Genomic DNA, 26,533 nt, shown 5'->3' with positions numbered 1-26,533 from the left:
GGGAAATGCTCTAGGACATAGTATGGGGAGAGGAGGTGGCTACTTGCCACGTAATGGTACAGTTCTAGAACTGGTAAGGGACAAGAAGACTGTCCTACTGGGTAGAGGGTGGATTGAGAACTGCAAAACCTGGATTCTCTTCCCAGATCAGGGACTGACTTTCTGCATGTGACCATGAGCAATAATTTCTTTGTTTCCACTTCTGTAAAACATGTGTAGTGATACTGTTCTCCTTTAAAAAGTGCTTTGAGATCTAATAGTGAGAGGCAGGGTTATATTTAGGGTGAGTAATAAAGATGGGGGAAAAAGTGTCATTTTTAGTCTACTTATCTCGCTGCATTCTGATTGATGTGTTTCTGCAGTCAAACGTGAGGCAAGGTACTTCCTGCTAATATCCTAGGGTTTGTCAGTGAGAAGTAATCTATGTAGATTCCCTCTCTTAAAGAGGATGTTCCTGTAGGCTGTTTTTGGTAAAAACATTTCATACGCTTCCACATTTCTCATCTCGGGCAGAGGCATTATTCACACTTTTGTTTTGTTCTTCTGGTGTGTGACAACTGGACAAAATTACATTTCTTTGTAACTGACCGAGAAGTTGTTCAGAACCATGCATTTTTGTTTTCCTATACTATACATACTCAGCTTTCTGCTTTTCCTTGCAAAAGACACCATTAAAAAAAAAAAAGTCGTCTGATGTGGGAGAAGAATGTGTATAGTTACTTGAATATAGGCTTAAAAACCATTTTGAATCATCTTTATCACCCATACAGAGCCACTTGAGAAGAGTTTATGTTAGCCTTCAGTAACAGAGTTCTAGAAAAAGCCTCTGTTGTTAAATGTGAGTCACAGAGTTAAATCCAGCTTTGGAAGTAATACATGTCATACAAATTATGCCAAATTTCTTTGGCCCTGTTTATTTGCTATTAATAATGAACATGTTGTACTAGGGCTCACTTTCCAAGAAGATGCCTTGTTAATGATTGTAATTATTTATCATGTATAATTTCGGATTACATGAGTTCAGTGTGGATAAGGGGCATACACTGCAAATATTCTTTAATTAACTTCTTTTTTTTACATACAGTTGTTTTTGCTAGCTCCTCATAGAGCTTTATTTACTTCAATATAAATTTCTAATCTGAATATGTTCCATCTTGTCTTAATCTTAGTGTAGTATGTTTTTGTTAATTTCCAAAAAGCCTTGTTCTCTGAGCCCATCATCGCATGTTTTTACTTTTGCATTTCATATTAAAGATATTTTATCATCTTTATTTCATTTTCCTCAAATGTCACTACATTATTTGAAAAACACCCACAATTTTAATGGTCTGTAATGTATGATTTTGTGTGTCTTGTCTAATAGGAACAGCAAAAGAAAAATCTGTATAGTTACACATTTTATCAGGCTACAACCTTTGTAAACCCAGTTTTCTTGTGGTTTTGCACTTGATTGGTCAGAAAAGAAAATTGCAGTAGTTTAGCAGCACCAATGCTTCTGAAAAAGTTTGAGTACCCCTCAGTGTTAATGCTGGCTGAGTGCATTTATACATTTAAAACCCAATAATGAGCTGGTTTAACTTTTGAAACCATGCTTGGTTCCATAACATGATTTATTCTATCCAGCTTTGAAACTCTTCGAAAGGACACAACTACAAATATTTGGTGATGCTAGAATAGAAGTGAATAGATTTGCAATTCTATTTTTGCAGGAGTTGGGCATGAATTCCCAAAATCTTCAGTTGATAAGTCCTTTTCTAGAGGCTGGAGCCGTGATCAGCCTGGACAAGCACCAATGAGACAACGCAGTGCTACAACCACTGGCTCTCCAGGAACAGAAAAGGCAAGAAGCATAGTGCGGCAGAAAACAGTTGGTACGTATCTGTAAAAGCTGATATAAGTGACATTTGGGAGAGGGTAAGGAATTAATAATCGACTTTTGTAGCCACGTTGATAACTTCTTTCTGCAAAAGTATACCATCTATAATAATTACTTAAATGTGTATGTTATGCAGCCTTATGTGCTTTGAAGGTAGCTGAGTAGCTTGTGTTACTAGAATGACATTTACTGCAAATGGAAGTAATGCAGTTGATGTATAAATTCTTAATAAGTTTGATCACATGCTTAAGCTGGATTAACTATAATGGTAAACTAGTACTGTTGTATGTGTATGAAAGAGAAAAAAGCTCAAATGGTTTGAGCAATGGTATGGATAAGTGGGTAATAGAAGGCTTTTTAAGTGCACTTTTTCATAAGCTGCACAAAATAATAGGCTTGAGTGTTTTCCAGCTGTGCAAAGAAAAGTGTGAGAAATATGTCTATGTCTGCATAGTGTATAAAATGTGTTGTCTTTTACTTTACCCCGGATCTTACATTAATGAAAGATTGGCACAGATCTGTGCAATTTTCCATTTCTGGAGTCATCTATTTCTCAACTTCATTACTTGCAGGTACTGTTTCCTGTGTTAGAAATGAGGGATGCTAAACAGTGCTTTAGGTGGATTGCTCAAAAGAAGACTGATTAATGTTCATATGATTTGCTTAGCATATCTTAACATGAACTGGACTATGAATTTCTTTGTTATCTCATCTTGATGATCTCAGTGCTATTCCTTATGCAAAGGAAAATTACCTTTTAAGGAATATCTCTTGCTTTTTCACTGTCTCTGTAGTAGTAGTGGTTTCAGTCATGGTGTGGCCTTGCTTCACTGATACTGCATGGAAGCAGGTACATTCTGATGGTTTTAGAAACTGGGGATGCATATTGGCAGCTGAATATATAGTTGTATTAGCTTTTCAGAAATTAACATTTTCTTTCTTTTTCCAAAAAGATTTGCAGTTATTTTTCTTTTAAGTCACAGAGGTCATTTAGCCAAAGTTTTTATTTGAATATTCTTCAAAGTTCTCCATTTAAAAAAATTATTTTCTCTTAAGGGTTTTGTGGGTGTGGGAGAGTTAATTATTCTATAAGCAGTATAGGCACATTAGAAAATGAAGTTACTACTCCAAAATTTACTCTGTTTTTCATGCATTAAAATACTACACAGTTTTCCTGTATCTCATGCTGACAGCACCTACTTTGACTAAAGTTTTCCTTATGGATCACAGATACTTTAAATGTAATTTCTGCTTCTCTGCAGGGTCTGTGATTAACTGTTGTGGTGTTTTTTGTTTTAAATCTTAATTGTCTTAACAAGGTAAAGCTCACATTAAAATTTCTCCTTCTCAAACTGTTAATATTGCAGATATTCTGTCAGAAGGTTATGTTGTTTGGTCAATTTATTAATGGTTTTGTTTTGCTGCTATTTGAAAGATGGCTATTTATATGATGTTAGCTCTAAAATGACTGAAATTTATCCTAATCAAGCTATATATTGACCTGGTTAGCAGCAAACTAATCCGATTTTAGTTTCACTGTACTTCAGGTTCCATGTTTTTGTTCCTTTCCTCCAATTATCTCACATATTTCATATTGATATGCCAAATGTGTATTACTGCAACCATTTAAAATTTCAGCTGTATTCATAGTGTAGAATACCATCTGTGGACAAGCATCACATTAGTAGGATGATTTTAAAAGATGAAAAACCCAAAAAGAGTGTCCAGAGCCAGAATCCAAAACTCTGGGTTTTTAAAATGTTAATGAAGAATATGTTACAAAAGCCTGTGTCTTAACTGCCTGCAAACAGTTACTTGTAATTGTCTCTCAGGTCTGCTGAGAGAGCTGTTTGGATGCTTCTTAATTATGCCAGTTAACACAGGGTCACAGAATAAAAATACTGGTTTATAGTCACAATAAGTAAGATTTTCTATAGAACATTTTGCTAGTAGGTCTTCAGTTTAACATTAGCTCCACAAGCTAAGTCTGGAATTGAGTCAGACCTTTAGATATGTTGCATGATATAGTGTATTTCCTTTGTGAGTAATATACTCTTTATATCTTGAGTAGGGGGGGATGTGCATGTTGAATATTTTATGGTAAGGAAAAGCTGGGGTTTCTTTTTCATCTGTTTTATGTTGTACACATTTTGTGTACATCTGTGCGCCTCTATTTTTTGAGCCATCGTCATGCCAGCACACATTTATTGCTGCACCAAATATGTGTGTATGTGTGTGTTACTCAAATAACAATCACAGCTTTTCTGATATGCAGTCTGTACATTTTTAGCCTGAACTTATGTAAAGTAATTTTTGGAAAAGGGCCTTTAAACGTGATATGCATATGGGTTGAAAAATCTTCTGTAAGGCTAGACACAGAATTTGTGGCTTAGGTAGCAGATTCTAGTTCTATAAAAATATCGCATCAGAATTTACTGATCTGTTCTGCTTTTGTCTGTAGACAACAGTGGAAGGTTATAAACTGTCGAATACCTAGTCCACATTCTGGTATTAAGTCTGCCTCAACTTAACTACTTAATTGAATGTCACACATTTAAAATGATAATTCATTGAGATTACATTTTCCTTTTACAGCATCTCAAAGTTAATTTTGCTTTCAATAATAATATGCTGCAATTCTCCTTCAAAAATTTCTGTAAGATTTCGACCTTCCAAATTGTGAATGGGTTGTTCTGCCCACCCTCCCCAGCAAGTACCAACGTAATACGGTGCAAAAGATCCAGTCAAATGACAAGGATCACTTTATGTTAAGATTTGTAATCAACACAGTATCTGGTCTTAAAAGCTTGTTTTATTTAGAACTGTAGAATCCTTTAGATTAGAAAAGACCCTTAAGATTTACTATGTAGGTTGTTATTTTTTCTCTTACCTACATTCATTTTAAGATGCATAATGATGAATGTAATGCATCTAACTATCAGTGTATTCTGAATTTTCTTATCTCATAAACAAAGAGATGTTAAAGCCTTACATATAATTGTCTTTTTTAAAAAAAATTGGCTTCTGTCTTGTAAACTAAGTTTAACAGAGAATGGCTTCAGTCTTAAAATGTCTGTCTTTCTGAATTGTTTTTCAAACTGATGTTAAGACTCTACTTAAGTTGTGCTGCATTTGTCAGATGTGTTTTCTGCTCTATGTACATTGACCTACCCAAGTTACCTGCATGTTGCTGTTAAGGGACAACTTTTTAACCTGATTTAGTAGTGTGATGTGCTCAACTTTTCACTGCACTCCATTTGTGTACTTCTGATTCCCATACAGATCAGGAGCACTATGATTCTAAGTCTACAGTCCATGTTGTTTTGAAAAAATATATAGAAAAGTTCAAGGACTGGTTAAATATTCCACTGACAATATACAGATAAGATGCACTTAAGTTTTCTTAAAAGAAGTTTATCAGCAACTGTTTTAAAACAAGTTATCAAATACAACAGTTTGAAAAGGAAGCTGCTTGAAATAATACTACTTCAAGTGTACTTTGAGATTGAATGCAGTATTGGTTCTTGCTGTATTTTACTCTGACAAAGGAAAACAAATGTCATAAAGATTAATTTTAAATCTATTAGAAAAGCTACAGATAGAGCCCTGATCTTGATACCACAACTCTTATGTAAGTTTTCCATTCTGTAGGACTGTTGGCAGGATTTGAGGTATGAAAAGGTGAATTAAGATCACTTTAGCCAGATTTATCCAGTATTGATTAAAAGCCAGACCCTATGAATAAGAAATTAATACTTTCTGTTGTCAATCCATTTAACTTAAGTCACTTCATTTTTAATGTAGAACTATAAAAAGTTGTATCGGAAATTTCTCCACACAGAACTGGTAATTTTCTCCTTATGCTTTTGAATCTCTTTTGGACAATCATGAATTCAAGAGTTTGGGTTTGTGTAAAATTCAGAGATGCTTTTTCAGGAATAAACCAAAGGAAACTAGGAAAATGCAAATGTAGTGTAAGTTGCTTTTTTTGTTAAAAGTTTCAAGTGCTGAGTGCTTGTGGAGCGACTTTAACTTTGATTTTTCAACCCCTGATGCAATGGGAAAAAGTGTTAATTAGTTTCTTGATTTGAAAGCAAAATCTCTGTAATCGTCATAATAAAGGCATTGTTGCTGCTTTACATAAAAGTTTAAAACTCAAAATGTCTTATGTGTCCACTGATTTTTTTCTTACAGCTCTGCCAATATCTGCCGTGCTGAAATGTTTTAATTTTTGAATTTTCTTCCTTTTTATCTTTGTTTTCTCTGTTGCTGCTTTTTCTGTGACACAAGCCTTTCATTATAGTCACTCTTCTTTTTTCCTTCCCCACTTCTTTCTTTTCCTTTTTAAAGCCATGAGAAGCCGATCCATTGGTGAATGTGCTCTGCCATCGGCCTATATACGCAGTGCTAAAAGTGCTCCTGTTCTGATCCATACTTCCAAACCCTTCTTGCCTGATATTGTTCTCACTCCCCTTTCTGATGAGCTTTCAGGTAGTGCCACCTCTGCTAATTTCTGCACCCCCTTTATCACTTTTTTAAACCTTCTGCTTTCAAATTCTGCTAAGTCATTAAATTTTTCAAAGTAAAAAATAATTGGGGGATGGGGGGAGAGGGGAAGAGATTAAGAATTAATATTTTGAGTTATGTAAAATATCATGCTATTTTGCAATTCATTCTGGAACTGTTAGAAGTTAGTGCTGTGCCAATGTTTACAATCATAAAAGTGAAAAATAGAGAAATCTCTTGGTTTTTCAGTTTATTGGTAAGCAATGATGTAGCTTCTGTCTACCAGAGAGTACAACTAATCTAAATTTTTTATTTGTGATGAGGGAGGGAGGGAAAGGAAGAAAGTAATTTTACTTTGATTTGCAATTCATATCTTTCTATATAAATTTTTGAATTCAGTATCATAGGCGTTGTGTGGACAGCCATGATAATGATATACTTTAGTTCCCATCAGAAAGAATGTCTTGAGTTATATGGTGTCCGATAATACGCTTTACCAGCATGTCTGTTTTTCACTATTACATAAAACCATGAAAAAAATCTATATATACACTTTGGAATTCTGAAGTGCTGTGTTTTGGTGGTGTTTTCCAAATGATCCATTTTTTACAGAGTTGTAGTTTTCCTTAACATTACGTTTGGTCCAGGAAGGTGGTTGACTAGAAGCTTGACAGCAGCTTGCTCTGGACAAAGAGGTTCAACAATTAGAATTGGCACAGATTTTAAATAGAGTGTGTGAAAGTGTACAGATAATGTTATTTTTTTCCCCCTCTGCTCCAGCTATTACATAGATGTAGATTAGTAGTGTGTTAAGGCTGACAGTCATATTATGCCTTTGTCTCAATGAGTGACAAAAACAAAAAAGCACAGTGGAAGACTATATATATAGTCAAAACTGTGTATAAATATAAGGACTTAATGGCAGTAATTCTTTAATGGAAGATATGTTCTTTTTTTTTTTTTTCCTTTTTCTTCTTTTCTGTCTCTCCTGCTGCCTGCCTTTATTACCCAGAAAGTACCAAGGACTGTATTTTCATAATTTTATTTTTTTATGTGTCCCAAATTAAGTCGTCTTGTTGTGAAACAGAAACTTGGTGCCTTAGTATTCAATCTGAAAACATATGTGGAGAGTCAGGAAAGTTCAAGGAACCCACTCTAGAGAGACCAGACTTTCACAATGAAAAACTACAAAGTTTGTGAATGCAAATTTTGACACCACAAACAAAAAGTAAAAAAATACAAATTATATGTAATAAATTAATAAACATATGAGTGCAAAGGATAGCTCTTCTGAGATATAAATTGTTAGAACTTAGAAGATAGTGTTTTTAAAAGGAATCATACACGAGTGACCTATTAGGAAATAGATCTTATCTGTCCATAACATTGTTGAAATAGTCAATTCTTAATGAACATCTTAAGAGCACCTGCAAAAGGGAATGGGCTTTCACAGTGAACTATTATTTTGTCATATAGTCACTGATAACTTAATTATCCTGTCGTAAAGAAGGCAAAAGTGCTTTTGCAGTCAATTTTATCACCCATGATTCTGAAAAGTCCTGGCTTACATCTTTCTTCTAATGTGTCCCAAACCTGATGGCTCTCTTGCTGTTGTCCTTTCTGTTGATACTCATCTGATACAAAAACTGCATGACCAAAGTAATTTTATTTAAAAGTGAAATAATTTTACAGACCTTTGCATTTCTAACATAGAAAACGTCCTAGACGCTTCCTGGTTTTGGTGTCTTCTCAAACAGATGGGTTTGAAACAGCTTCATAGTGTGCCGAGGAATCTTGAACATTGCCAGAAAACTAAAAAGCTCCAGTGAAGAAAAGCAAGCCATTGGAGTGTTGATGGGGAGGTAGCAGAGTAAAGGAAAAACTATCCACCTGATCAGAGTGCACTTTGCTCTTTTAATTTTATGCATTTTTTTATTGCTCTCACTCTTTAGTCTTTCTTTTTAAACATGGAGCTTTATGATTTTCCTTGCCTTCTCTTCTTACAGTAAATACATGATTTTTTGCAAGCCTTTTGTGTCCAGATCTACAGCATGTGATTTGGCAATTAATCAAATTGTTTCTATCATAAGCATACTTTCGGTAATGAATGATGTTTAGCTAGCTGTGACAGCCCTTCCTTTTATTTCATGTTTATATGAATATCCCTGTTATCCAAACTGACTTTCAGGTCTGACACAACTTGAAGGAGAGGATATTTCAAATGATTCCAAAAGAATAGGATGCTCTAATCTTAAGTTTTCTGAAATAGTATTCATCTCCTTTTTAGATGTGAAATTCCTTATTGAAAGATTGACTCACTGAATTACTTACTAGTGAATCTTGATAGATAGTCCAAAAGAAAGCATTTTTGCCAGAACTTTTACCTTATATACAGTACAGTGTATTAATTTTCGAAAGTAAGGCAGAATACCCCACTATAATTTGTTATTTATCGAGACAATGTTTCTGCTTGAAGATCAGTCAGTAGGTTAACAAAATTTATTGCAAAAGCTCAATATTTACATCATCATCTAGCATCATGGAAGATGCTTTTCCGAAGATTGTAATTCCTTCATGTAGTTTCTAAATTATGCTGTGTTTCCATGTGCAGAATATCTGCAGCTTTTCAAATCGGATCCAGAAAGTGGAAGTGGAGATTTATGCTTTAAGATGTTTAGTTAGTAAAGTGGTTTGGTATAGTGCAGTTGTTGGAAATCTGCAATGTTTCTGAAAAGAACTTTTCTTTTAGCCTGTTAGTATCATAGGAAATACAGTCTTACATGTTTACAGGGTAACTAGCAAAAGAACTATTCATGTATTGAACTGTTGAGGATTTTCAGGTGCAAGACTGCTTGTGAAAAAAAGTGGCAGTGAGATGTCGGCAAGATTCCTGGAAGCAATTGGCCACAATGGCAGACTCGTGAATTGCAGGTGGGAGATTTTTCCTTATCCACTGGGACTGAAAGAATCAAAGGAAGTTTTAACCTGAAAGGGAGACACATATTAAGCCTTTAAAGCCTTGCTCCCTAATCAGTAAGTCATCATTAAGATGAAATACAGAGAAATCATAATTGTAATGCCAGTATGGCTGAAATTTTTTTTTTTAATCCCAGAAACTCACAAGATGAGTGTGTTCTTATAAAAGAAGTGAAATGAAAGCTTAGAAGCAAAACATGTTATTTTTTCTCCAGTTGCTGAACTAACTTTCCATGATGAAATATAAACCTGTCCCAACGTTATATGGGAATCTTCTGCTTGCACTCATGTTGTCTTGCCAGAATGTGGCTCTCCAGAGTTTGTATTTTAGCATCTCTGTCTCCCACTTGATGCTGAATAAATACCTTTTTCTTTCTGCATTCTAGCAGAAAAAGGAGAGGTAAGGGTTGATTTAAGGAAAGTTGTGCCTGGATGAGATTGGCTAGAACTACCAGTTTCAATCTCTTCCTCACTGTAACATATTGGGAACCAGACCCACATTTCTCCTAAGTATGTGCAGTGTGTCAGATACACAACCTTTTGGCACACAATTGCAATCTAGGTAGTGAAGACTCGTTAGGAATTGATGGTGTCCCAGTCTGACTGTATACCCCCCATGTGCAAGGGCGAGCCCTGGTTGTAAAGGAGCTGTTTGGGTTTTTAAACATTGTCTATATTTTCAGTGCTGATATTGCAGTAACAGTATATTTTTTATTTCCTTCATTTCTTCCTCTCTTCTACAAAAAAGAAATCTCTGTTGGCACAAGCACTACATGTTTGTTTGGAAACGTTTGTGTATTTGCACGTGCTAGACACGCATACGTGAGCACCTAAGATTAACGCTGGATCAACATTGAAATAAATCTAGCTAAATTTATTTCAATGTGTGGAGCTGCTTGGTGTGCATTTGGAGTTCTCCATCCAGTAATTTTTAACATCCTAGAAAATCATAGTCACTGCATGCATGCACAGTATGCAATCCTCAGGCTGCTGCTTTAGTTGAGTTTATAAAAGGTACAAAAGATGCATATTGAGGGCTCAAGATGAGATCTGTGTATCATTGTTACCTGTATTAATACAGTATAATTAATTACGTATATATAACATCATACATATTTTTGACTGAATTCTATGGTCCTTTTTTTGCAGCTATAAAATGTAGCTTTGAGACTATATAAGCATAACTTGTGTTAAGCTCTGCCGAAGTCAATAGAGAATTTGAATTAACAGCTCCAACTAGAGAGACACCATTCATTTCAGCGTGCTAATTGATATAGTTAGTAATAACTTGAATAAGAACAGTGATGAGGAATTTGTTGCTTATCAAAGCTAGAGAGAGGGAAAGAGATAATAAATTGTGTTATACGTGATGATTATGGAGTTTATGTTTATTTTCTGAAACAACTTGGATATCTGCTCACTTTTTTCCAGTATAGAGCGCTCTATTTCCTCTCTAATAGCTTCTTTACAGTTCAGTAAACTTTGCATCAGGTCAAACTTTAATTTTCACATTTTAACTTCTCTGAAAAATTGAGTGTGGAAATAACACTTTTCATCTTCTTCCAACATGTACATTTAGTTCAGTACAGATGTATCTCATTCCTTCGGTTTTTATGCTTCGCTCAGAAGGAAAACGAGAAATTCATCTCCAGCTCTTAGCATTCTCTGAAAAGTGTGAGCAAGTTTAAAACAGGTTTTTTTTAAGGTGACTTCAGGTTATCATTATTAAATAATACTGAAATAAGCCTAGAAATCCATGAAGTAACGGTTTGAAACATTTTAAAATCAGATCAACATAGTTTCTTTACTTTGGCAGTAACACAGCAGATTTAGGGGAGGGAAAGGGGCTTAAATTTTGTGATGATTTTAAGTAAATTCACCATTGCGGACCTGAAGATAAACCCTCTAGACAGAACAACAAGGTAAGTCTGTTCATAGTGGCAAGTAACTCTTGTGGATGTTCATATAAGCTTCTTATTGTTATTCCTGACTTTAAAAGCATATCTGCAACTTTTTAAGTTGTAGGTAGTTAAAAATAACTCTGGGGAACAAAGGATCTTGTAAAAAAAGAAACAATAGAAAATTGACAAAGCTGTTTTTACCTTACTGCTCAAGTGCCTATCCTGTAAAAAGACAGCAAGGGGTAGCGCAAATTCTTGCAATTAGTTGAATTGTCTTTAAGAGATACTTAGTCTTGCCTACAACGGTGATTTGGTAGTATGTAGTGTTTCTGTAATGTATCATGAAATCTGAAGAGGAGCATGCGGATTCTTTATCCTGGTGGGTGATGTGAAGCAGGCTGAAGATACCTCTTTACAGTTCCTAGGTGATCCCCATAGGAACTGCAGCTTTCATTACAGTTAACTATGACTTGTACTGATGCTAACGTATTAGCAGTCTCAACAGAGACAAGGAATCGCTAATTTAAATGGTCATAACAAATGTTCTGCTCTTTTCATAAACGAAAGTGGTTTTATTCTAATGTTAACTGTTGTGAGGCTGCAGGATGTTTTTCAGTAGCAGAGTCCTTAATTTGGTAATTCTCAGAAATGTCACATGTGCTTGAGTAAAACTGGAAGAGGAGGGGGAGGTAAGCCTCCATCAAGTACTTAGTTTTGCATTTTGAAGATGACAGACAAAACTTCCTCCTAGGGAAAAAGGGTATATCTTTAAATTGTCTACTGTGTGTAGTCGTCTTCTGTATAGGGCCAGCTCTTCCCTGTCATTTAAAAGCTTCAATCTTTAGGTATTATGTACTTATTTAGGTGTCATCTGGTATTACTGTATTATGTATGCTATAATATTCATAATTGTATGGTAGTATTCTTTCTGATATTTCAGTCATTTGTACCTATTCATACAAGTTATGAAGAAGTAATAGTTTACCACTTCAGTAGACATTTCTAATTTTCCAGAAAACTTACTTGTTCTCTTTGGAATTGTGCATTTTTCTGAAGATGAAAATTCCGTGAAGGGTACTACCGTTAAGCTAATTTGTATTCCAGGTATCCATTTCCTGAGCAAGATAGCTGGAATAATATTGGTTGGATTACTGAACTTATTGGCACAGCCCTAGCTTTAACTGTATTTCCAAACGTTCCATGGTCTCACTGTTCGTTCTCATGCATGTTAACATTTAAAACTGTGTTCTGATGGTCTAACTCATTTATATTACATTCTGTACTGGATATTATGTGCGTGTGTTTTTAACACTCTAGTACTGGAAAAAGTATTTTTGTTGTACTTTAAGAAAACAAGGCTGTGGACTTTCCTGGCTTTTTAAAGTCACGTAATCATGATGTGGTGGTAACTAATTATTGTCTCTGTATGTAAATTTTAGTGCGTGTTACATATACTTCTTTCCTGCAGACATTGATGATGCTCAAATTCTTCCACGTCCACCTCGAGTCAGACATTTTTCACAGAGTGAGGATGCTCCAAGTGAAGTTTTTGGTGCATTAAATGAGGAACAGCCACTGCCACGAAGCAGCAGCACCTCTGACATCCTGGAACCATTCGCAGTTGAACGAGCCAAAGGTGCAGTTCCTGTCATTGACAGTTCATCCCATCATGCTCCAAGCTTACAGAGTTCCACTGAGACCTCTTCAATGCATAGATCCACTGAAAGCCATATCACTGATACAAATAGCAGAGAGTCCTCCTTGGAAGTTGGGGATAGTATTTATGACCATCTTTGTCATTTAATAGGGCCGGTAGAATTTGCAAACACAGCCTTTGAACAAAGCCAATATGTTGACCTTGAAGGTGAAGATGATCTCCTTTCCTCTCTGAGAGAATACCTTAAAGAAAAAGAAGAACTTTGCGGTAACTTTGAGATAGATAAATCTGAGGCTTCTGCTCACGAAGGTGATACATCAGTAAATAGGAATGATAGATTACCACTGGATGGATTAGAAAATAGAGATCAGACTGGTCAATGCACGAATAGCATCACTGTTACAGAAAGAGCCGATAACACACAGCTGCACCTAGAACAAAACCAAAGTGGCTTTATAAGTAATATTGCACCTACTCAAGTAGACATTTTTACAAGAAATCAAGCGCTTGATAAAGCCAGACAGTTAAATATTGATAAACAGTATGAAAGTGTGTTTGATCATGGGTCAAGTAGTCCTAGCAGCAAAGAAGGGAAGAGATACCTGTACAGGCAAGCAGCCACTGAAGCTGATGTAGATTTAGTTGTGGAAGCAGCGGTAGCTGAAAAGCATAAAAGTGCCCAGTGTAATGAAAAAGTAACCAACTCACGTGTTACACATGCAAAGAAAATTCTACCTAAAGCACAAGTTAACCCTCAGATGCCTCACAACACAGGCACAAGCAAACTGTCACCAACTAAAAGGAGTATATCTGAAACCGTAACTCATAGGGCCAAAATCATGAAAATAACGACTAAAAAAAGAAATAGCGTTCATGTTACTTTTAGGCCATCTACAGAATCGGTTCAATTTTACAATCCTCTTGAGAGCAAAGAGGCTGCCTGGAAAGCAAGACTTCGTAAACTCGGTGGCTTCAGTAGTAGCAGTAGTGGTAGCAGCAACAGCACTACCAATGCAAGCGCCAGCTCATCCGCTGTCACGGAGCTGGTTAAACCTGGAATATATAGACCTCTAGATGCAATCAATGCTGCTCCAGCTGGCAGCAAGCAAATTAAGGAATCCACAGAAACTCAAGCAGCCATGTTGCAAAAAGAAGGTATCGCAGTTAATCAGTTCCATAATCGTAGTGCCTTTAGAGCATCAGGTCAGGAGTCAGCACAACAGCAGGGCTCCCTGGGTGGTGTTTATAAAACTGTTGTACATGCTCTTTCGAAGCCGAAGGCAAATGTTTCCCCACAGAGGCAGAACAGAATGCCAGCAGAGGCTCCACTGAGGGATCTGTACAGTCATGTAATGGGCTATTTTGGAAGGAAAGCTGCAGGTGAGCACTAACAGTGTGCAGAGCGCAAAAGGAGAAAGGCAGCACCAGTTTGGCTTAATGCAACTGAAGCAAGCTCTGATAAGCAATCAAAAGGCTTTGGGATGATCACTGCTTTCCCTGTTTGGTTATGCATGCGCCTACAGCCAGCTGATTTTTCTCCCAGCATAAGTTACTTTTACATACTTTAAATTACTAATTTTCCTTTCCAAGATATTTAGTTGAACCTCTTTGCTGCTGAAGACCATCATGTTAGGGAAGAGGAAGAGACAGTAAATGACCTAATAAAGGATTAAGCCTGGAGCGTTCTGAATTTTCATCTACCGTGCAGAGCCTTAAAATTCAGCCTACTAAATGATTGGCGTATGCATATTTTATCAAAATCTGCTATTCCACTCTGAGTGTAGTTTGTTGTCAGAAGGACCTGGCTCTTGACCAGCTAGGTTGGACTATATTGTATTTCTGGTTCATTTAGTGTGTTTTCTTCTTCCTCCTCTTCCTCCTTTTCCTCCTCCAAAACAAAAAAGCCCATCAAATTTACATTTGGAGGTCAGTTTAGTTAACCGTTAACAAATAGTCTGAAATGGAAATGAATTTCATTATGACAGTTCTCTGTGAGTCTAATCATAAGGGGCATTTTGAGTCTTTTTCAAACCGTGCTGTAGGCCTTTCTGTATTCATTCATCCAAATGGATGCAGTTACATCTTGGCAACATCTTTCATTGCTTTCTTTTTTCCTCGAATCATGGATGTTCATGAAGGTCTCATGTTAGCCTTTCTTCTGCTAACTATGAGACCTCTGTGGACGGATCAAAAAAGAAGGCTGTCATTCTAATATCCATTGTCTTAGTTCACATAACCTTAAATGAACAACAAATTAACTTTCAGCAGTAATGTAGGTTTCTTTTTTTCCCCATTGTTATGCTGGCATGATTAACAGAAGATTCTGTAATGCATCCTGCATCGAGATGTTAATGCCACCTGAGGGCAGTCTGTAAGCATAGCACCAGGAGAGCGGGACTGTCACGGGTCTCAAAAAGGCGATTTGCTTCCCTGCAGAATCTGGACTTCTGAAAAAAGAGATGTCTAGAAAGCACTAATTTTAGAAGTACCACTTCTTTGGAATCTGTAATTTTTAACGGAGCCTCATTGTTAGAATTAGCTACACTGTGGTCTCGTGAGAGATGACCCTGAGGGAAAATTTTTTTATGGAGAAAACATGAACTGGAATAACTTGAAGGCTTCAAAGGTGAAGATCACGAAGTCAAGGGTAACAGCCACAGTTAAATATGAACAGTATAGTTATATCAAAAATACAATGCTGATAAATGAGTGGATTTAATTAATTGTTCATAACCGTTGACCAGAGTTTGAGGTTTCATTCCATGTACTAGCATGTAATTTTATTACACAGTACTTTCTTTGCACTATTTATACTAGCTGTATACAGTGCCATGTTGACATTTGTCATTAGGACGTTACAACCTAGTTTACTTTTTCCACTACATTGCTCTTCATTAGGAATGCAATGAAGGAGTCTGTAGGAATCTTATAAAATTTTTAGGATTGGTTACTTATTTGTCGTGATATGGAGGAAGAATATACGCTGTATCCTTAAAACAAGCATTAACAACTTTGAGTAGTGCTTACCTATAAGCTTCTTGCTCTTAAAGGTGGTATTGGAAATCGACTAACCCCTGCTTAGTGGGAAGAAGAAGCCGTACTAATTCTTAAAGTAGAATCTGCTTTAAAAGAGGGAAATTCTTAAAATGCATGTTTGGCAATTTTTATTTTTTAATTTCTTTTAATTAGCAGGTTTTTTTTCATTTGTTACCTTTTGGTTTGGAAATGTCTTTGTGCATTCTTTACTATATACAGTTGTTCATTTGCTTTTAGCTAATAGAGAGGACATGAGTCAAAAGCTGCACCCTATTGATAGTGATATTGGCAGTAGCAATACAAATGTTCCTGACCTCATGGATGAATTTATAGCTGAGAGACTCCGCAGTGGTAGTGCACTGGTAAGCCTTTAAACTTCTGTTTAAAAGTAATATGTAAGTAAAATGTAAGTCTGCATATATGTAATATATGCAATAAGTAATACGTAAGTCTGCTTATATGTGTGAACTCTTCAATGACTTTATAATCAGTTTACTAAAATGTATTTCTCCTGGATTTTATGAATGGGAAAGAATTAAGAATATCACTTGCCTTTGACATAGATTCATGACATTTGATGCCATTTGTGTTGTCATATCTATTAAATCTTCATTGTGGAAGCAGCACAGACTGTCAAATGAATAGTTTCATTTAATAAAACAGCCTTAATTGCACCTATATCTTTGTACACAGATACTTTCAGAATAATAGTTCATGTGTGAATTTGCAGTCCTCGGTGTGGTATGTAGTTAGGTACGGTGCTGCAGTATGGTACTATTCTCTACAGGTATAGTCAGTGCAAGAGACTACAAAACTACACCGGTGTTATGTTTTTCCTTCATTTTTTTATTTCACTTACAAGTGTTGAGGAATTTTTTATGAATAGTTCTCTGCTAATTGAACCAACAATTTTCGTATGCTTTCTTCCAACACTTCAGAAGTGTTGTTGAATGTGATGTCATTCGTAATGAGAAATTTTAATCAGTTTTAAGAATTTCTGGTTACTGTTGAATGCTTACAGAATGAGACAACTGATCTGAGGAAATAAGTGTTTTATTAACTAGCAGCAAAAAGGGAAGTACTAAAAAAATATTGCAAATCAAGAACAAGTGGATAACAAATTAATGTAGCATTTCAAAGTTGTTCAGTTCTTTTTTCTGCTTAGAAATTTTAAAGATTTTTTTTTAAGAAAGTGATTTTAAGACATGCTCCTGTAGAAAGTTGTCAACAAGTATAGTTGTTGCTAATAAGGGGCAGAAAAAGATTCTTCAAAGTTATTAGAAAAATTTGTTATTTACCATCACCTTTTATAAATGGGAAGAGAGGACCTATAGAGTTTGTCCACAGATATGCTTTTTTTTCTTTTGTATTAAACTCATGTTTATAAAACTACTGTTGGTGCAAACTGTTCTTGTTATTAAGTGCGGAGTTACAAGACAAAAATATTAACTTGAAGTCTTTAAAAAAAAAGTTAACTTAGTCTGCAAATTAATAAAACAGAAATCATTACAGGTGATCACGGAAGAGAGAAGGAGAGGGAATACTGTTTGTTTTTACATAGATGGGCAAGCATATTGAATATTAATAGTTCAGACAAGAGAACTGATACTTTTCTTAGGTAGCAAAAAACAGCCAAGATAAGTCTGAATAAATATTTTGAAACTGCCACTGATTTTGTAATCTAGCACACAAAAATAGATGTGCCTTCTTAAAAGACAGTACCAACTTACTAAGACTAGTTTAAAGTTGTTATTCCTATTGAATGCTAAAACCTTGTATCATGAAAAGCTTGTCAGTTAGAGTAAATCTCTAATTAGTAGTAGGGTAGCAGAAGAATAGAGAAGTGACAGGGCCTAGTGTAAAAGGAAGTCATCATCAGTTTCATAATGCATAAAGATTTCAAGCCATTTCATAAAATGGCTTTTCTACTTTTATCTTTCCTCTCAAGCAAACAATCTTACTGTGAAAAAAATGCCTTAAAGAAAGACTCCAGATAGAACCACCTTACTTTTTCGTGAACAAATCTATATGCCTTATTTCTGCTATATGCTGGCTTTGGTGTCTAAGTCAATACCAAAGTTTTGGCTTAATCATGAGAAAAATGAATGCATGAATTAGTAAATTCATTTGCTTGTGCTGTACATTAGATTTTTTCCATATAGCATGGTAGCCTATAGGTCAGAAAACACAAAATTCCTTGACATTTTTTTTTCTGGAACCCAGGTGAAGAAGTTTTCTTTAGTAATTTAGTCATAATATGGAGATAATGCACTATTTTTACTATTTTTCACTCTCAATTTTTACCTAATATATGTGTGGCACATCCTAGTCTGAATCTTAGCCTTTTAAGGTATATGCCCAAAAATTCATGGTGCAAATAAAATTTGTATTTATGAAATTCTGTGACTGCATGTGTTCCTCACCTTACTGCTGCGTGTCTGGGGTTTTGGAAAGTCCTGACTATGTATGTAGGATGATGACAACTTCTGGTTTAGGTACTTGCGAACTATTCATTCCACTCTGACATTTGCAAATGTGGGATTGCTTTTTCCATTTTATGTAAATAAGCCATCCAAGATTGTAAGATAATTTATGGCTCTTCAATGTTTAGAATGTGACAAGAAGAGGAAGCAGTCCTGGCAGCCTGGAAGTTCCTAAAGACCTTCCTGATATATTGAACAAACAGAACCAAATGCGCCCTATAGATGACCCAGGCGTGCCTTCCGAATGGACATCCCCTGCCAGCGCGGGCAGCAGTGACCTCATCAGTTCAGACAGCCACTCCGACTCTTTCAGTGCCTTCCAGTATGATGGCCGCAAATTTGAAAGCAAGTATATTTTTCCATAAGTCATAGCATTTTTGATGGGTTGCTCGTGAATTTCCCTTTTTTTGTTGTTTTGTTGTTGTTGTTGTTGTAAAGTTGCATGCCAGCAGGTTTCTGTAAAGAGAGCTCGTTTTGATTTCCCACTGAAATCATTAGCAAGTTAATGGAGCAAGCAGAGTTCTTGAGAGAGGCTGTTGTGTTTATAGTGTACTAAACAAACTGGAATACTACTGTGCAAAAAGCAGAACAACAGTAAACAGAAGTTAGAAAGCAATATTGTCTTCTCCCTGGACTGTATCCGTCTGTTTTGTGCAAAATATGAAATGAAAGGTTATTTGTTTTGGAAGTTATTTTGATTCTTTTGAAAACATTTAAGTAAAACTTAAAGAAGGGCTTCTAATATTTTTACAGTGGTCTTTCTGTAGCTATAGATTACTCAAGATACTGAGTGTAATATCATGGTAAAATTAGTATGCTTTGTTAAATTTAGTGTGCTTTATGTAATAACATAATGTTTTTTATTGATTTCATTTATCCATTCCCACTCTTACTCAACAGAAGGGGTTATTATGGTTGCTGGGAATTACGACTTCATGAATTATGGGAGAAATGATGTTTGTATGGTAGAATTTATTGAACAAATTACAAGGGTTTAGATACGTAGATGTTATGCAATTAAGTGATGGTATTTAAACCCACGTTTTACCATGACATTTTTTCTTTAGTGTTGAAAAAACATTTGTTAGAATATTATTTGCCATAATATTTTTAGTTGGAAGTTGGTGCTTCAGCAACCAACTTGGATATTTCTTCCAGATTGTAATTTTTGCAAATAAATTCCTTAATGTGTGTTTCTCTTATTTTTACTTTATTATCATGTGGGTGCACTTACAGCAACTAAGCAGAATACAGGACATACAATAGGAATGTCTTCTGCAGAAGTACAGTCACAGTTTTGGGACAGAAATGAGAATATTCATATTAGTCAATTACTTTCTGCTGTTACATTTATGTAAATTTTGCAATGGTGTGTTAGTAGCATAGGAGATACACATACAAGTTTGCCATAGAGGATTTTGGAGGTCCTGGGCTTTTGGTTTTTTGTATTAGTGGTATTTCTAGGTTGTAAGTTAATACAGTGCTTTCCTCATACAGATTTCAGCTTTGGCACTGAGGCAGGGACACCAGCTTCCACTGACGATGCAATTTCAGCACAGCAACAGAGTGCCGAGGAGCAAGAAGTGGCCAGTCTAACTACACTCCACATAGATTCGGAAACAAGTAGTCTCAATCAGCAACCATTGTCTGCTGAAGCTGCAACTATTACTGGTAAAGTAGTTAAAAAAAAAAACACCTTAAAAAAGCACATTTATTTCAGAAATTTTCCATCCATCCTGAAGAATTCAAGTTCCAGCTTCTGCAATGAATCTGTATTCTATATAAGATGATTCTTGGATTTCAGTTACTTTTTGATTGCTGTTGAAAAGTAATGGGTGAAATAACATAAGTGGAAAAGGTTTGTCTGACTTAAGTTACCCATATGATCCTTGGCTTGGTGCTAAATGTATTTTAAACGCTTCCTGAGAAAATCTATAAAACTACCACGGAGAAAACTCTTACTGCGTAATGTCTGCTAGATCTCTTACAAGTGTCCTTTCATTACTGGTAGTCAAATTGCTAATTTTCAGGAAGAGTTTTTTCCTTGGAAGGCTTTGACAGTGGTCTTTCAAAATACTGTATCACACTGAATTATTATGGGATTCTTTTACATATGTCTGTCTTAACCTCTGTGTTGTCTAACTGGGGGCTTTTAATATGCAAAATGTTAGTTACTGTGCCATGTGAGATCAGTTTCCATTTGTGTAACTTCAGAATTCTTCTTTTAGCACTTTCCCTGTTGTTTTCATGAAAAAGTAAGCCTGTTAGGAAGCAGTGTTTCACAGCCTCAGTTGATGAGCTTGAGGCTCCACCAGTTTACTTTGCAACAATTTTTTGAGAAAGAGAAGAAAGAGTAACCATTAGGTTAGCAACCACCAAGTGATGCAGTTAACCCCGATTGGATGGGCTCCTTTCTGAAGGAGAGAGTCTTCCTCTTTGATGAGTATTTGAAAGAACATTCTCTTGCCATATTTTATACATGAGAAGTAAAGATGTCCATATAATTTTCACGCTCCTTGTTCCATAACTGTTACACACTACCATTCCTAGTACAGCCCTGGGAACAAGTACCTATTTTTTGGTGAAAGCTTACACCTACATAGTGTCTTGTTCTCTGTGAGAAAACCAACTCTGCATTTTCAAAGATACTGAAAGACATCTTTACTTCCCCTGCCACAATTTTCACTTTCTAAAATTGCCCTTCTGCTGAAAGAAGCCTGGTATGAGGTTTCTTGGACATTGTTGTTCAGCTTGTTCAACAACGTTCAGCTTGACTTCTGTTCTCTTCTTTTTCTTTTCTCTTTGCTGTGTGCTTGTTGGCAGTCCTCACAGAAAATCTGTTCTTTTTCTGTTTGTTTGGTTTTATATGTTAGTAATTCCATTACTGTTTGGTATTTTTGTCCAAGTTTGCACTACAATTGAATTGATAAGATTGCAGTTAATGACTGAGTTGTCCAGTGAGAGATTCTGTGGCTGTCTTTTCTTGTTGTTTGGACCACTGTTTTAGAGAGGCAGTTTTTGTGTGTCACATGCATTTCTCTGGGTTTCCTGAGGAATCAAGACTCGTGCAGTTACACTGTCTGTCTCTGTCTGACCGTTCCACGCCTCCAACAGTGTTGGACCTCATTGTCTAATTTATGCTAAATTGACATACAAGAAAAAAGAAGGGCATTATTTTCTTCAAAGTTTGATGAAAGAGAGGCAGCTGTCTAGTGAAAATTGCATTTATGCAGAGTCCCATGACAGGGAGGCTGCAATTGAATTCACTATATTAGATACCAACAAATCTGTGCAGAAACTCAACCTCAAAACATGCTCATAAGAAATGAGTTTTCAGTGGTTCTGCTGCTCAGAAAACCACTTGTTTCTAAACAGTTTTGCTTTGAACATTTGAGGAAGGAAAATTTCTTGTTGCCATATACGCATCATTTCATATTCTTAGCAAATGATTGCATTTACTATTGATTGCTGTTTACTAGTCCTAGAAGAAGTTGGACCCATAGTAGTCTTAGTCAAATTTGGACCCACATATGCTGGAGTATCTTTTAGTGCTTCTTATAAGACTCCAGTAGTTTGGCAACTTTTCCACAATTATTTCTGTCCATGCTTTTCCATCATATGAAGGTCTCTTTCCCTCCCTCTCCTGCCCACTCTTTCTCTCCATATCATTCCCTTTCCTTCCCTCTCTGTCCCACTCTCCATCACTTTCTCTCCTCCCCATTGCTCATTCTCACTCTTTCTCTTGATCTACTTTCATCCATCCCCACTTAATGAGCAGAATGGAAGAGAAGTAGAAAAACATTTATTTGAACATCTTTTAAATGTGTATTTTCCGTTATCTTTGTGAGCATGTGGAAAACAAGTGGTCAGTAGCAAGAGGAGAGTATCATTACCTGTTGCATGAAACAGTAGTTTGTGTGAAGCAGTAGTGCCCATCTCCTGCATAGAAGTGTTGATTTAAATTGATATTAAAAGCTTCATTGCTTTTGCCATTTAAAGCAGATAGAGACTTTTTCAGTTTAACAATGTAATTAAGATTGTTTACCACAATTTCTGTTCTGGTAACACTGACATTTTCTGTCAAGTTCTTTAAACAATTTGCTTTCCTCGCAAGAAAGAACACTTTTCAGCCAGCCTGTGAAAATTACAAATTTAAAAGGCTCACTTTTTCATTGCTGTCCATAAAGTTCAGTCTATCTCTAATACTGAACTTCATGCATAATATTTTTGGGTGCCAGTTGCACTTATCTAAGGGTCAAGATGAATAGATTTGAATTATTCCATTTTAACATGCTGATGTGTAGGGAAGTATGTGGTGAATATCTGTTCTCTTTTCTTTTTTGCCATGTGACTGTTCTGGCTGAACTCAGCTTTTTATAAGGACCTTTAGGCAAATTCAGGAAGTGAAACTAAGGTAGTGCAGAAGAAAAAAATATAAGTACCTGCTCGCTCTCCGCAGATCTCTCAGTAGAGGAGACCAAATAGTTGCCTAGAGAGGTTGCTCAGTGGTGATCATCGAAAAATGCCTTTGCAGCACTGCCATTCAAACACTTTTATTTTCCTGTCTTTGAGGAAATAACATTCCTCTAATTGTACAGAACTTTCCCTCCATATGGATTTTCTCAGCCCAGTCAGCAGATAAACATCAAAGATTGTCAGTTACTGATTGTCAGTTACTGCTTTGAGCTTTTATTTATAAATTAACTTGCATGTTTTTCCTGGAAAAACAGTTGTTCCAGGAAAATGTCTGCTTAAACACTTTGCTGGAGAAAATTCTTGCTGAGGGAATGTAGAGGGAAATGTGACTGGTTCAGAACACTGAAAGTGCTGCAGAGGAAACACATTTATAATTTTTTGGACCTAAAATAGAGCTCTGTTAATCCATTTACCTGTCTGATTTTGATGTTCATCACTCAGCTTTCCTGCATGTAATTTGTTTTCTTTCAGAGCACCACTCACAGGGAGATCTGCTTACAGTTTTTATATCTTTTCTTGGCCCAACTTGATACATAAAAGTAGCTCAGGTTTTTTTTGGTTTTTTTTTTAATGCTGTGTTTAGACAACATTTCAGTAGCTCAAGAAAATAGAAAAGGCTTTTAAGGTAACTGTTAAAAAATTGCATTTGCAGGCTCTGAAAGTGCTTCTCCAATCCAATCTGCTCTTGGATCCCGATCACAGACACCCTCTCCTGCCACTCTTCATGCAGATCATATTGAGCAGAAGGATCTGCAGCTGGATGAGAAGCTCCACCACTCTGTTTTACAGACGCCAGATGACCTAGGCAATATCTGGAATAGAAAATATAAACCTGTTCTTTCTTTCTTTCGAATGCAATATAGTGAAGTAGCTAGTATCACAGTTACACATTGTAAACAATCCTGTACAAGGCTATTTCGTCTGTGCTTTTAAAAATACTTAATTACAGTTATTTCCTTTAAAAGCAAACAAAAACCTTTTACATTTTATCTTGCGTTTTGTTGGAATTATTAGCAGTGAATTAATAGTCCACACATTTATCGTTATTCTTTTTGATGCTTGGAATTACGGCAGCTTAACCTAGTATGTGGCCCTGCCACGGACTGTTTCATCATTGATGGACAAATACTAAGACATAATTTTAAAGTAATGTTATAACTTCTTCTTGGAAGTTTAGTTCTTTTCCCTTTCATATTTAAACAAATTTACAATTACTTCTACTATCTTAGCTATTGAATTGTAGAATACATTCACTTTGTAAATACAAAGTTCACATTTCTTTCTTACTTGGTCTTACGGAAAGAAAATTGTTTCTGATGTATATTTCAGACTCTTTTCCTTTAAGTAGCCTACTGATAGACAGAAATATCATCATTTTGCTTTGTACTTTGAAATCTTTAGCCTAGCAACCATTAGTGTCTCTACCACAGTGGTCCAGATGCTCAAAAGAAGAGGCTATATGATTAGGCTGAATTCAGATTTAATTTTGATTTTGTGGGAACTGTGAGATTTTCAGAAGATCTCAGCAAATTCTGGTGTTGAGGTGTTTTGAAAATCCATCTGAGAGGGGCAGAAAGGAGATTCTGGGTGCCTGCTGCTTTAAAACTGGCTTGTTAGCTAGTTTTATGTGATTGTTTAGCTAGTTAAGTGTAAGCTGAGTAGAATTTAGCCATTGTAATCTATCAGAGTTTTCTTTGTATGGACAAACTAGATCAACTGTCTTTCACCTTAAAAAGAATGTTCATCCATATAACGCTGATGTGTAGAGAGAGCTAGGTGAGAGTTAAGCTGTGGTGCTGCGTTACTGAATGATGCCTCTCCACATACATAAATTTACTGCTTAAAGAACAGTAGCCAGAGACAAGTTTACTCTCACCTTTCTCTTCAATTTGCAATAAAATCCGCTTTCTGTTTTATTGGGAAAAATGTAAAGTTGTAATGTAATTTTACTTGGAAGCAGACAAGTGTAGTTCTGGAGATTGACTCCAAAGAATGTAAGACAGCACTTACAAAAGGAGCGGCCTTACTAGGTCCGTCAGATCCGTGTTAGGGCTCCAGTAGAGACCTCAAATGTTACCAGTGGAAAGGACATAAGAAACAAGGCAATTCTTCCTCTACCAAGTTTGATAACGGACATATTGTTAAACATATCCAGCATTGAGGTGGCTGAATGGGTAAGGAGTATCTTACTCTGAAAGCCTGATCTTTTTTTTTCTTTTTATTTTAAGAAAACTGTGTATATAATAGTTATATCAGGAGATATATTTCTGGAGAGGTGAGTCTCACTATACTTTTTTCTTCCATTACAGAAACTAGTGAATTCCCCTCAGAATGTTGTAGCGTGATGGCTGGGGGAACACTTACAGGGTGGCATGCAGATGTTGCAACTGTGATGTGGAGGCGAATGCTAGGAATTTTGGGAGATGTCAACAGCATCATGGATCCAGAGATTCATGCCCAGGTTTTTGATTACCTGTGTGAACTGTGGCAGAATCTGGCCAAGGTAAAAGAACTGAACCTTTTCTCCAACCTAACCTGATAGGGCAGGATTTTCAGAAGGAGAAAAACACCACCATATATATTTCCCTTAAAATTTTGTCTTTTTGTTTTGTTTTTAATAATTGCAGATAAGAGACAATCTTGGTATTTCAACAGATAACCTAACTTCACCATCTCCACCAGTTTTAATTCCACCACTGAGAATTCTAACACCATGGCTATTCAAGGTAAATATGAGAACTAAGCAGTGAAACAGAAATAAAAGTTCATGTGGGTGTAGAACAGTGTTTAATGTGATTCTTTGATTTATGAATAATAAATATCATTCTAAAACTGTAGGCAACAATGCTGACTGACAAATACAAACAAGGAAAGCTACATGCTTATAAACTCATTTGTAAGACAATGAAGCGAAGACAAGATGTTTCTCCAAACAGGGATTTTTTAACTCATTTCTACAATATAATGCACTGTGGACTTCTTCATGTTGATCAAGTAAGTTTAATTACAGAATTCAGGTTAATGTCAATATTGCAACTAAAAATAAAATTGTTTTATCAAAAATACTGAATGGATTTTCAGCTAAGTAGTTTAACTTTGTCTTTGAAAATGTTATGTGACTGATACTCTTTCTAAACTTTGATAAATGGCCCTATTGTTCTTGGTTGTAATCAGAAATGCTTTTTTGTAGTCGATTTGAAGCAAATATAAGGGCAGAAAAGTGTACTCTTTCATTTTTCACTGATTGTATGTTACAGACTGGAGCATGCAAGAATGAGGAGGAAGCAGAGTCTGCCGTCCTTCTTACTTGCTCTCTGGTGCAACAGTTTAGCTAGTGGGAAAGTAAATTGTGCTCACTATATTGGAATAGTTTATTTCTACAGCAAGTATAGGAACCAGCAAAGACATACAGAGTGCATCTAATTAGTGGGAGTAGATCTTTTTCATAGGTTTTAATGTGAACAAGTCTGAAAGTATCACATGGCTTAAACACTTTTTAAAGCTTTGCATCAGAAGTGTTTTAGAAAGTTGGCTCTGTGAACTTTTTTGAGGAGCGGTTAGAGGCATAGGGAGATCAAAAGTTCAATCAACCCTGTTTTCATTAACTGGGCAAAATAGAACT

General features: G+C 35.9%; 1 protein-coding gene across 15 annotated transcripts in view; it reads left to right on the top strand.

Moving 5' to 3' along the window:
- RALGAPA1 (Ral GTPase activating protein catalytic subunit alpha 1) overlaps window positions 1–26,533 on the top strand; it is a 132,801-nt gene that overhangs the window by 34,448 nt on the left and 71,820 nt on the right. For 6 of the 15 annotated variants that reach the window (XM_037393394.1, XM_037393392.1, XM_037393393.1 and 3 more), the window contains exons 16-25: window positions 1,710–1,871; window positions 6,227–6,367; window positions 12,728–14,296; window positions 16,190–16,314; window positions 18,564–18,780; window positions 19,933–20,106; window positions 23,564–23,716; window positions 25,221–25,414; window positions 25,539–25,637; window positions 25,750–25,905. In XM_037393394.1, the coding sequence (XP_037249291.1) occupies window positions 1,710–1,871; window positions 6,227–6,367; window positions 12,728–14,296; window positions 16,190–16,314; window positions 18,564–18,780; window positions 19,933–20,106; window positions 23,564–23,716; window positions 25,221–25,414; window positions 25,539–25,637; window positions 25,750–25,905 (2,990 nt within the window). The remainder of the gene's footprint in view (window positions 1–1,709; window positions 1,872–6,226; window positions 6,368–12,727; window positions 14,297–16,189; window positions 16,315–18,563; window positions 18,781–19,932; window positions 20,107–23,563; window positions 23,717–25,220; window positions 25,415–25,538; window positions 25,638–25,749; window positions 25,906–26,533) is intronic. The other 9 variants (XM_037393403.1, XM_037393406.1, XM_037393404.1 and 6 more) reach the window with 5 other exon arrangements.

The sequence above is a fragment of the Falco rusticolus genome, chromosome 7 (assembly GCF_015220075.1).
Source record: "Falco rusticolus isolate bFalRus1 chromosome 7, bFalRus1.pri, whole genome shotgun sequence".
In the NCBI taxonomy this organism is placed as follows: domain Eukaryota; kingdom Metazoa; phylum Chordata; class Aves; order Falconiformes; family Falconidae; genus Falco; species Falco rusticolus.
The sequence above is the reverse complement of the archived record's forward strand: the minus strand, read 5'-3'. Positions and strand labels throughout refer to the sequence as shown.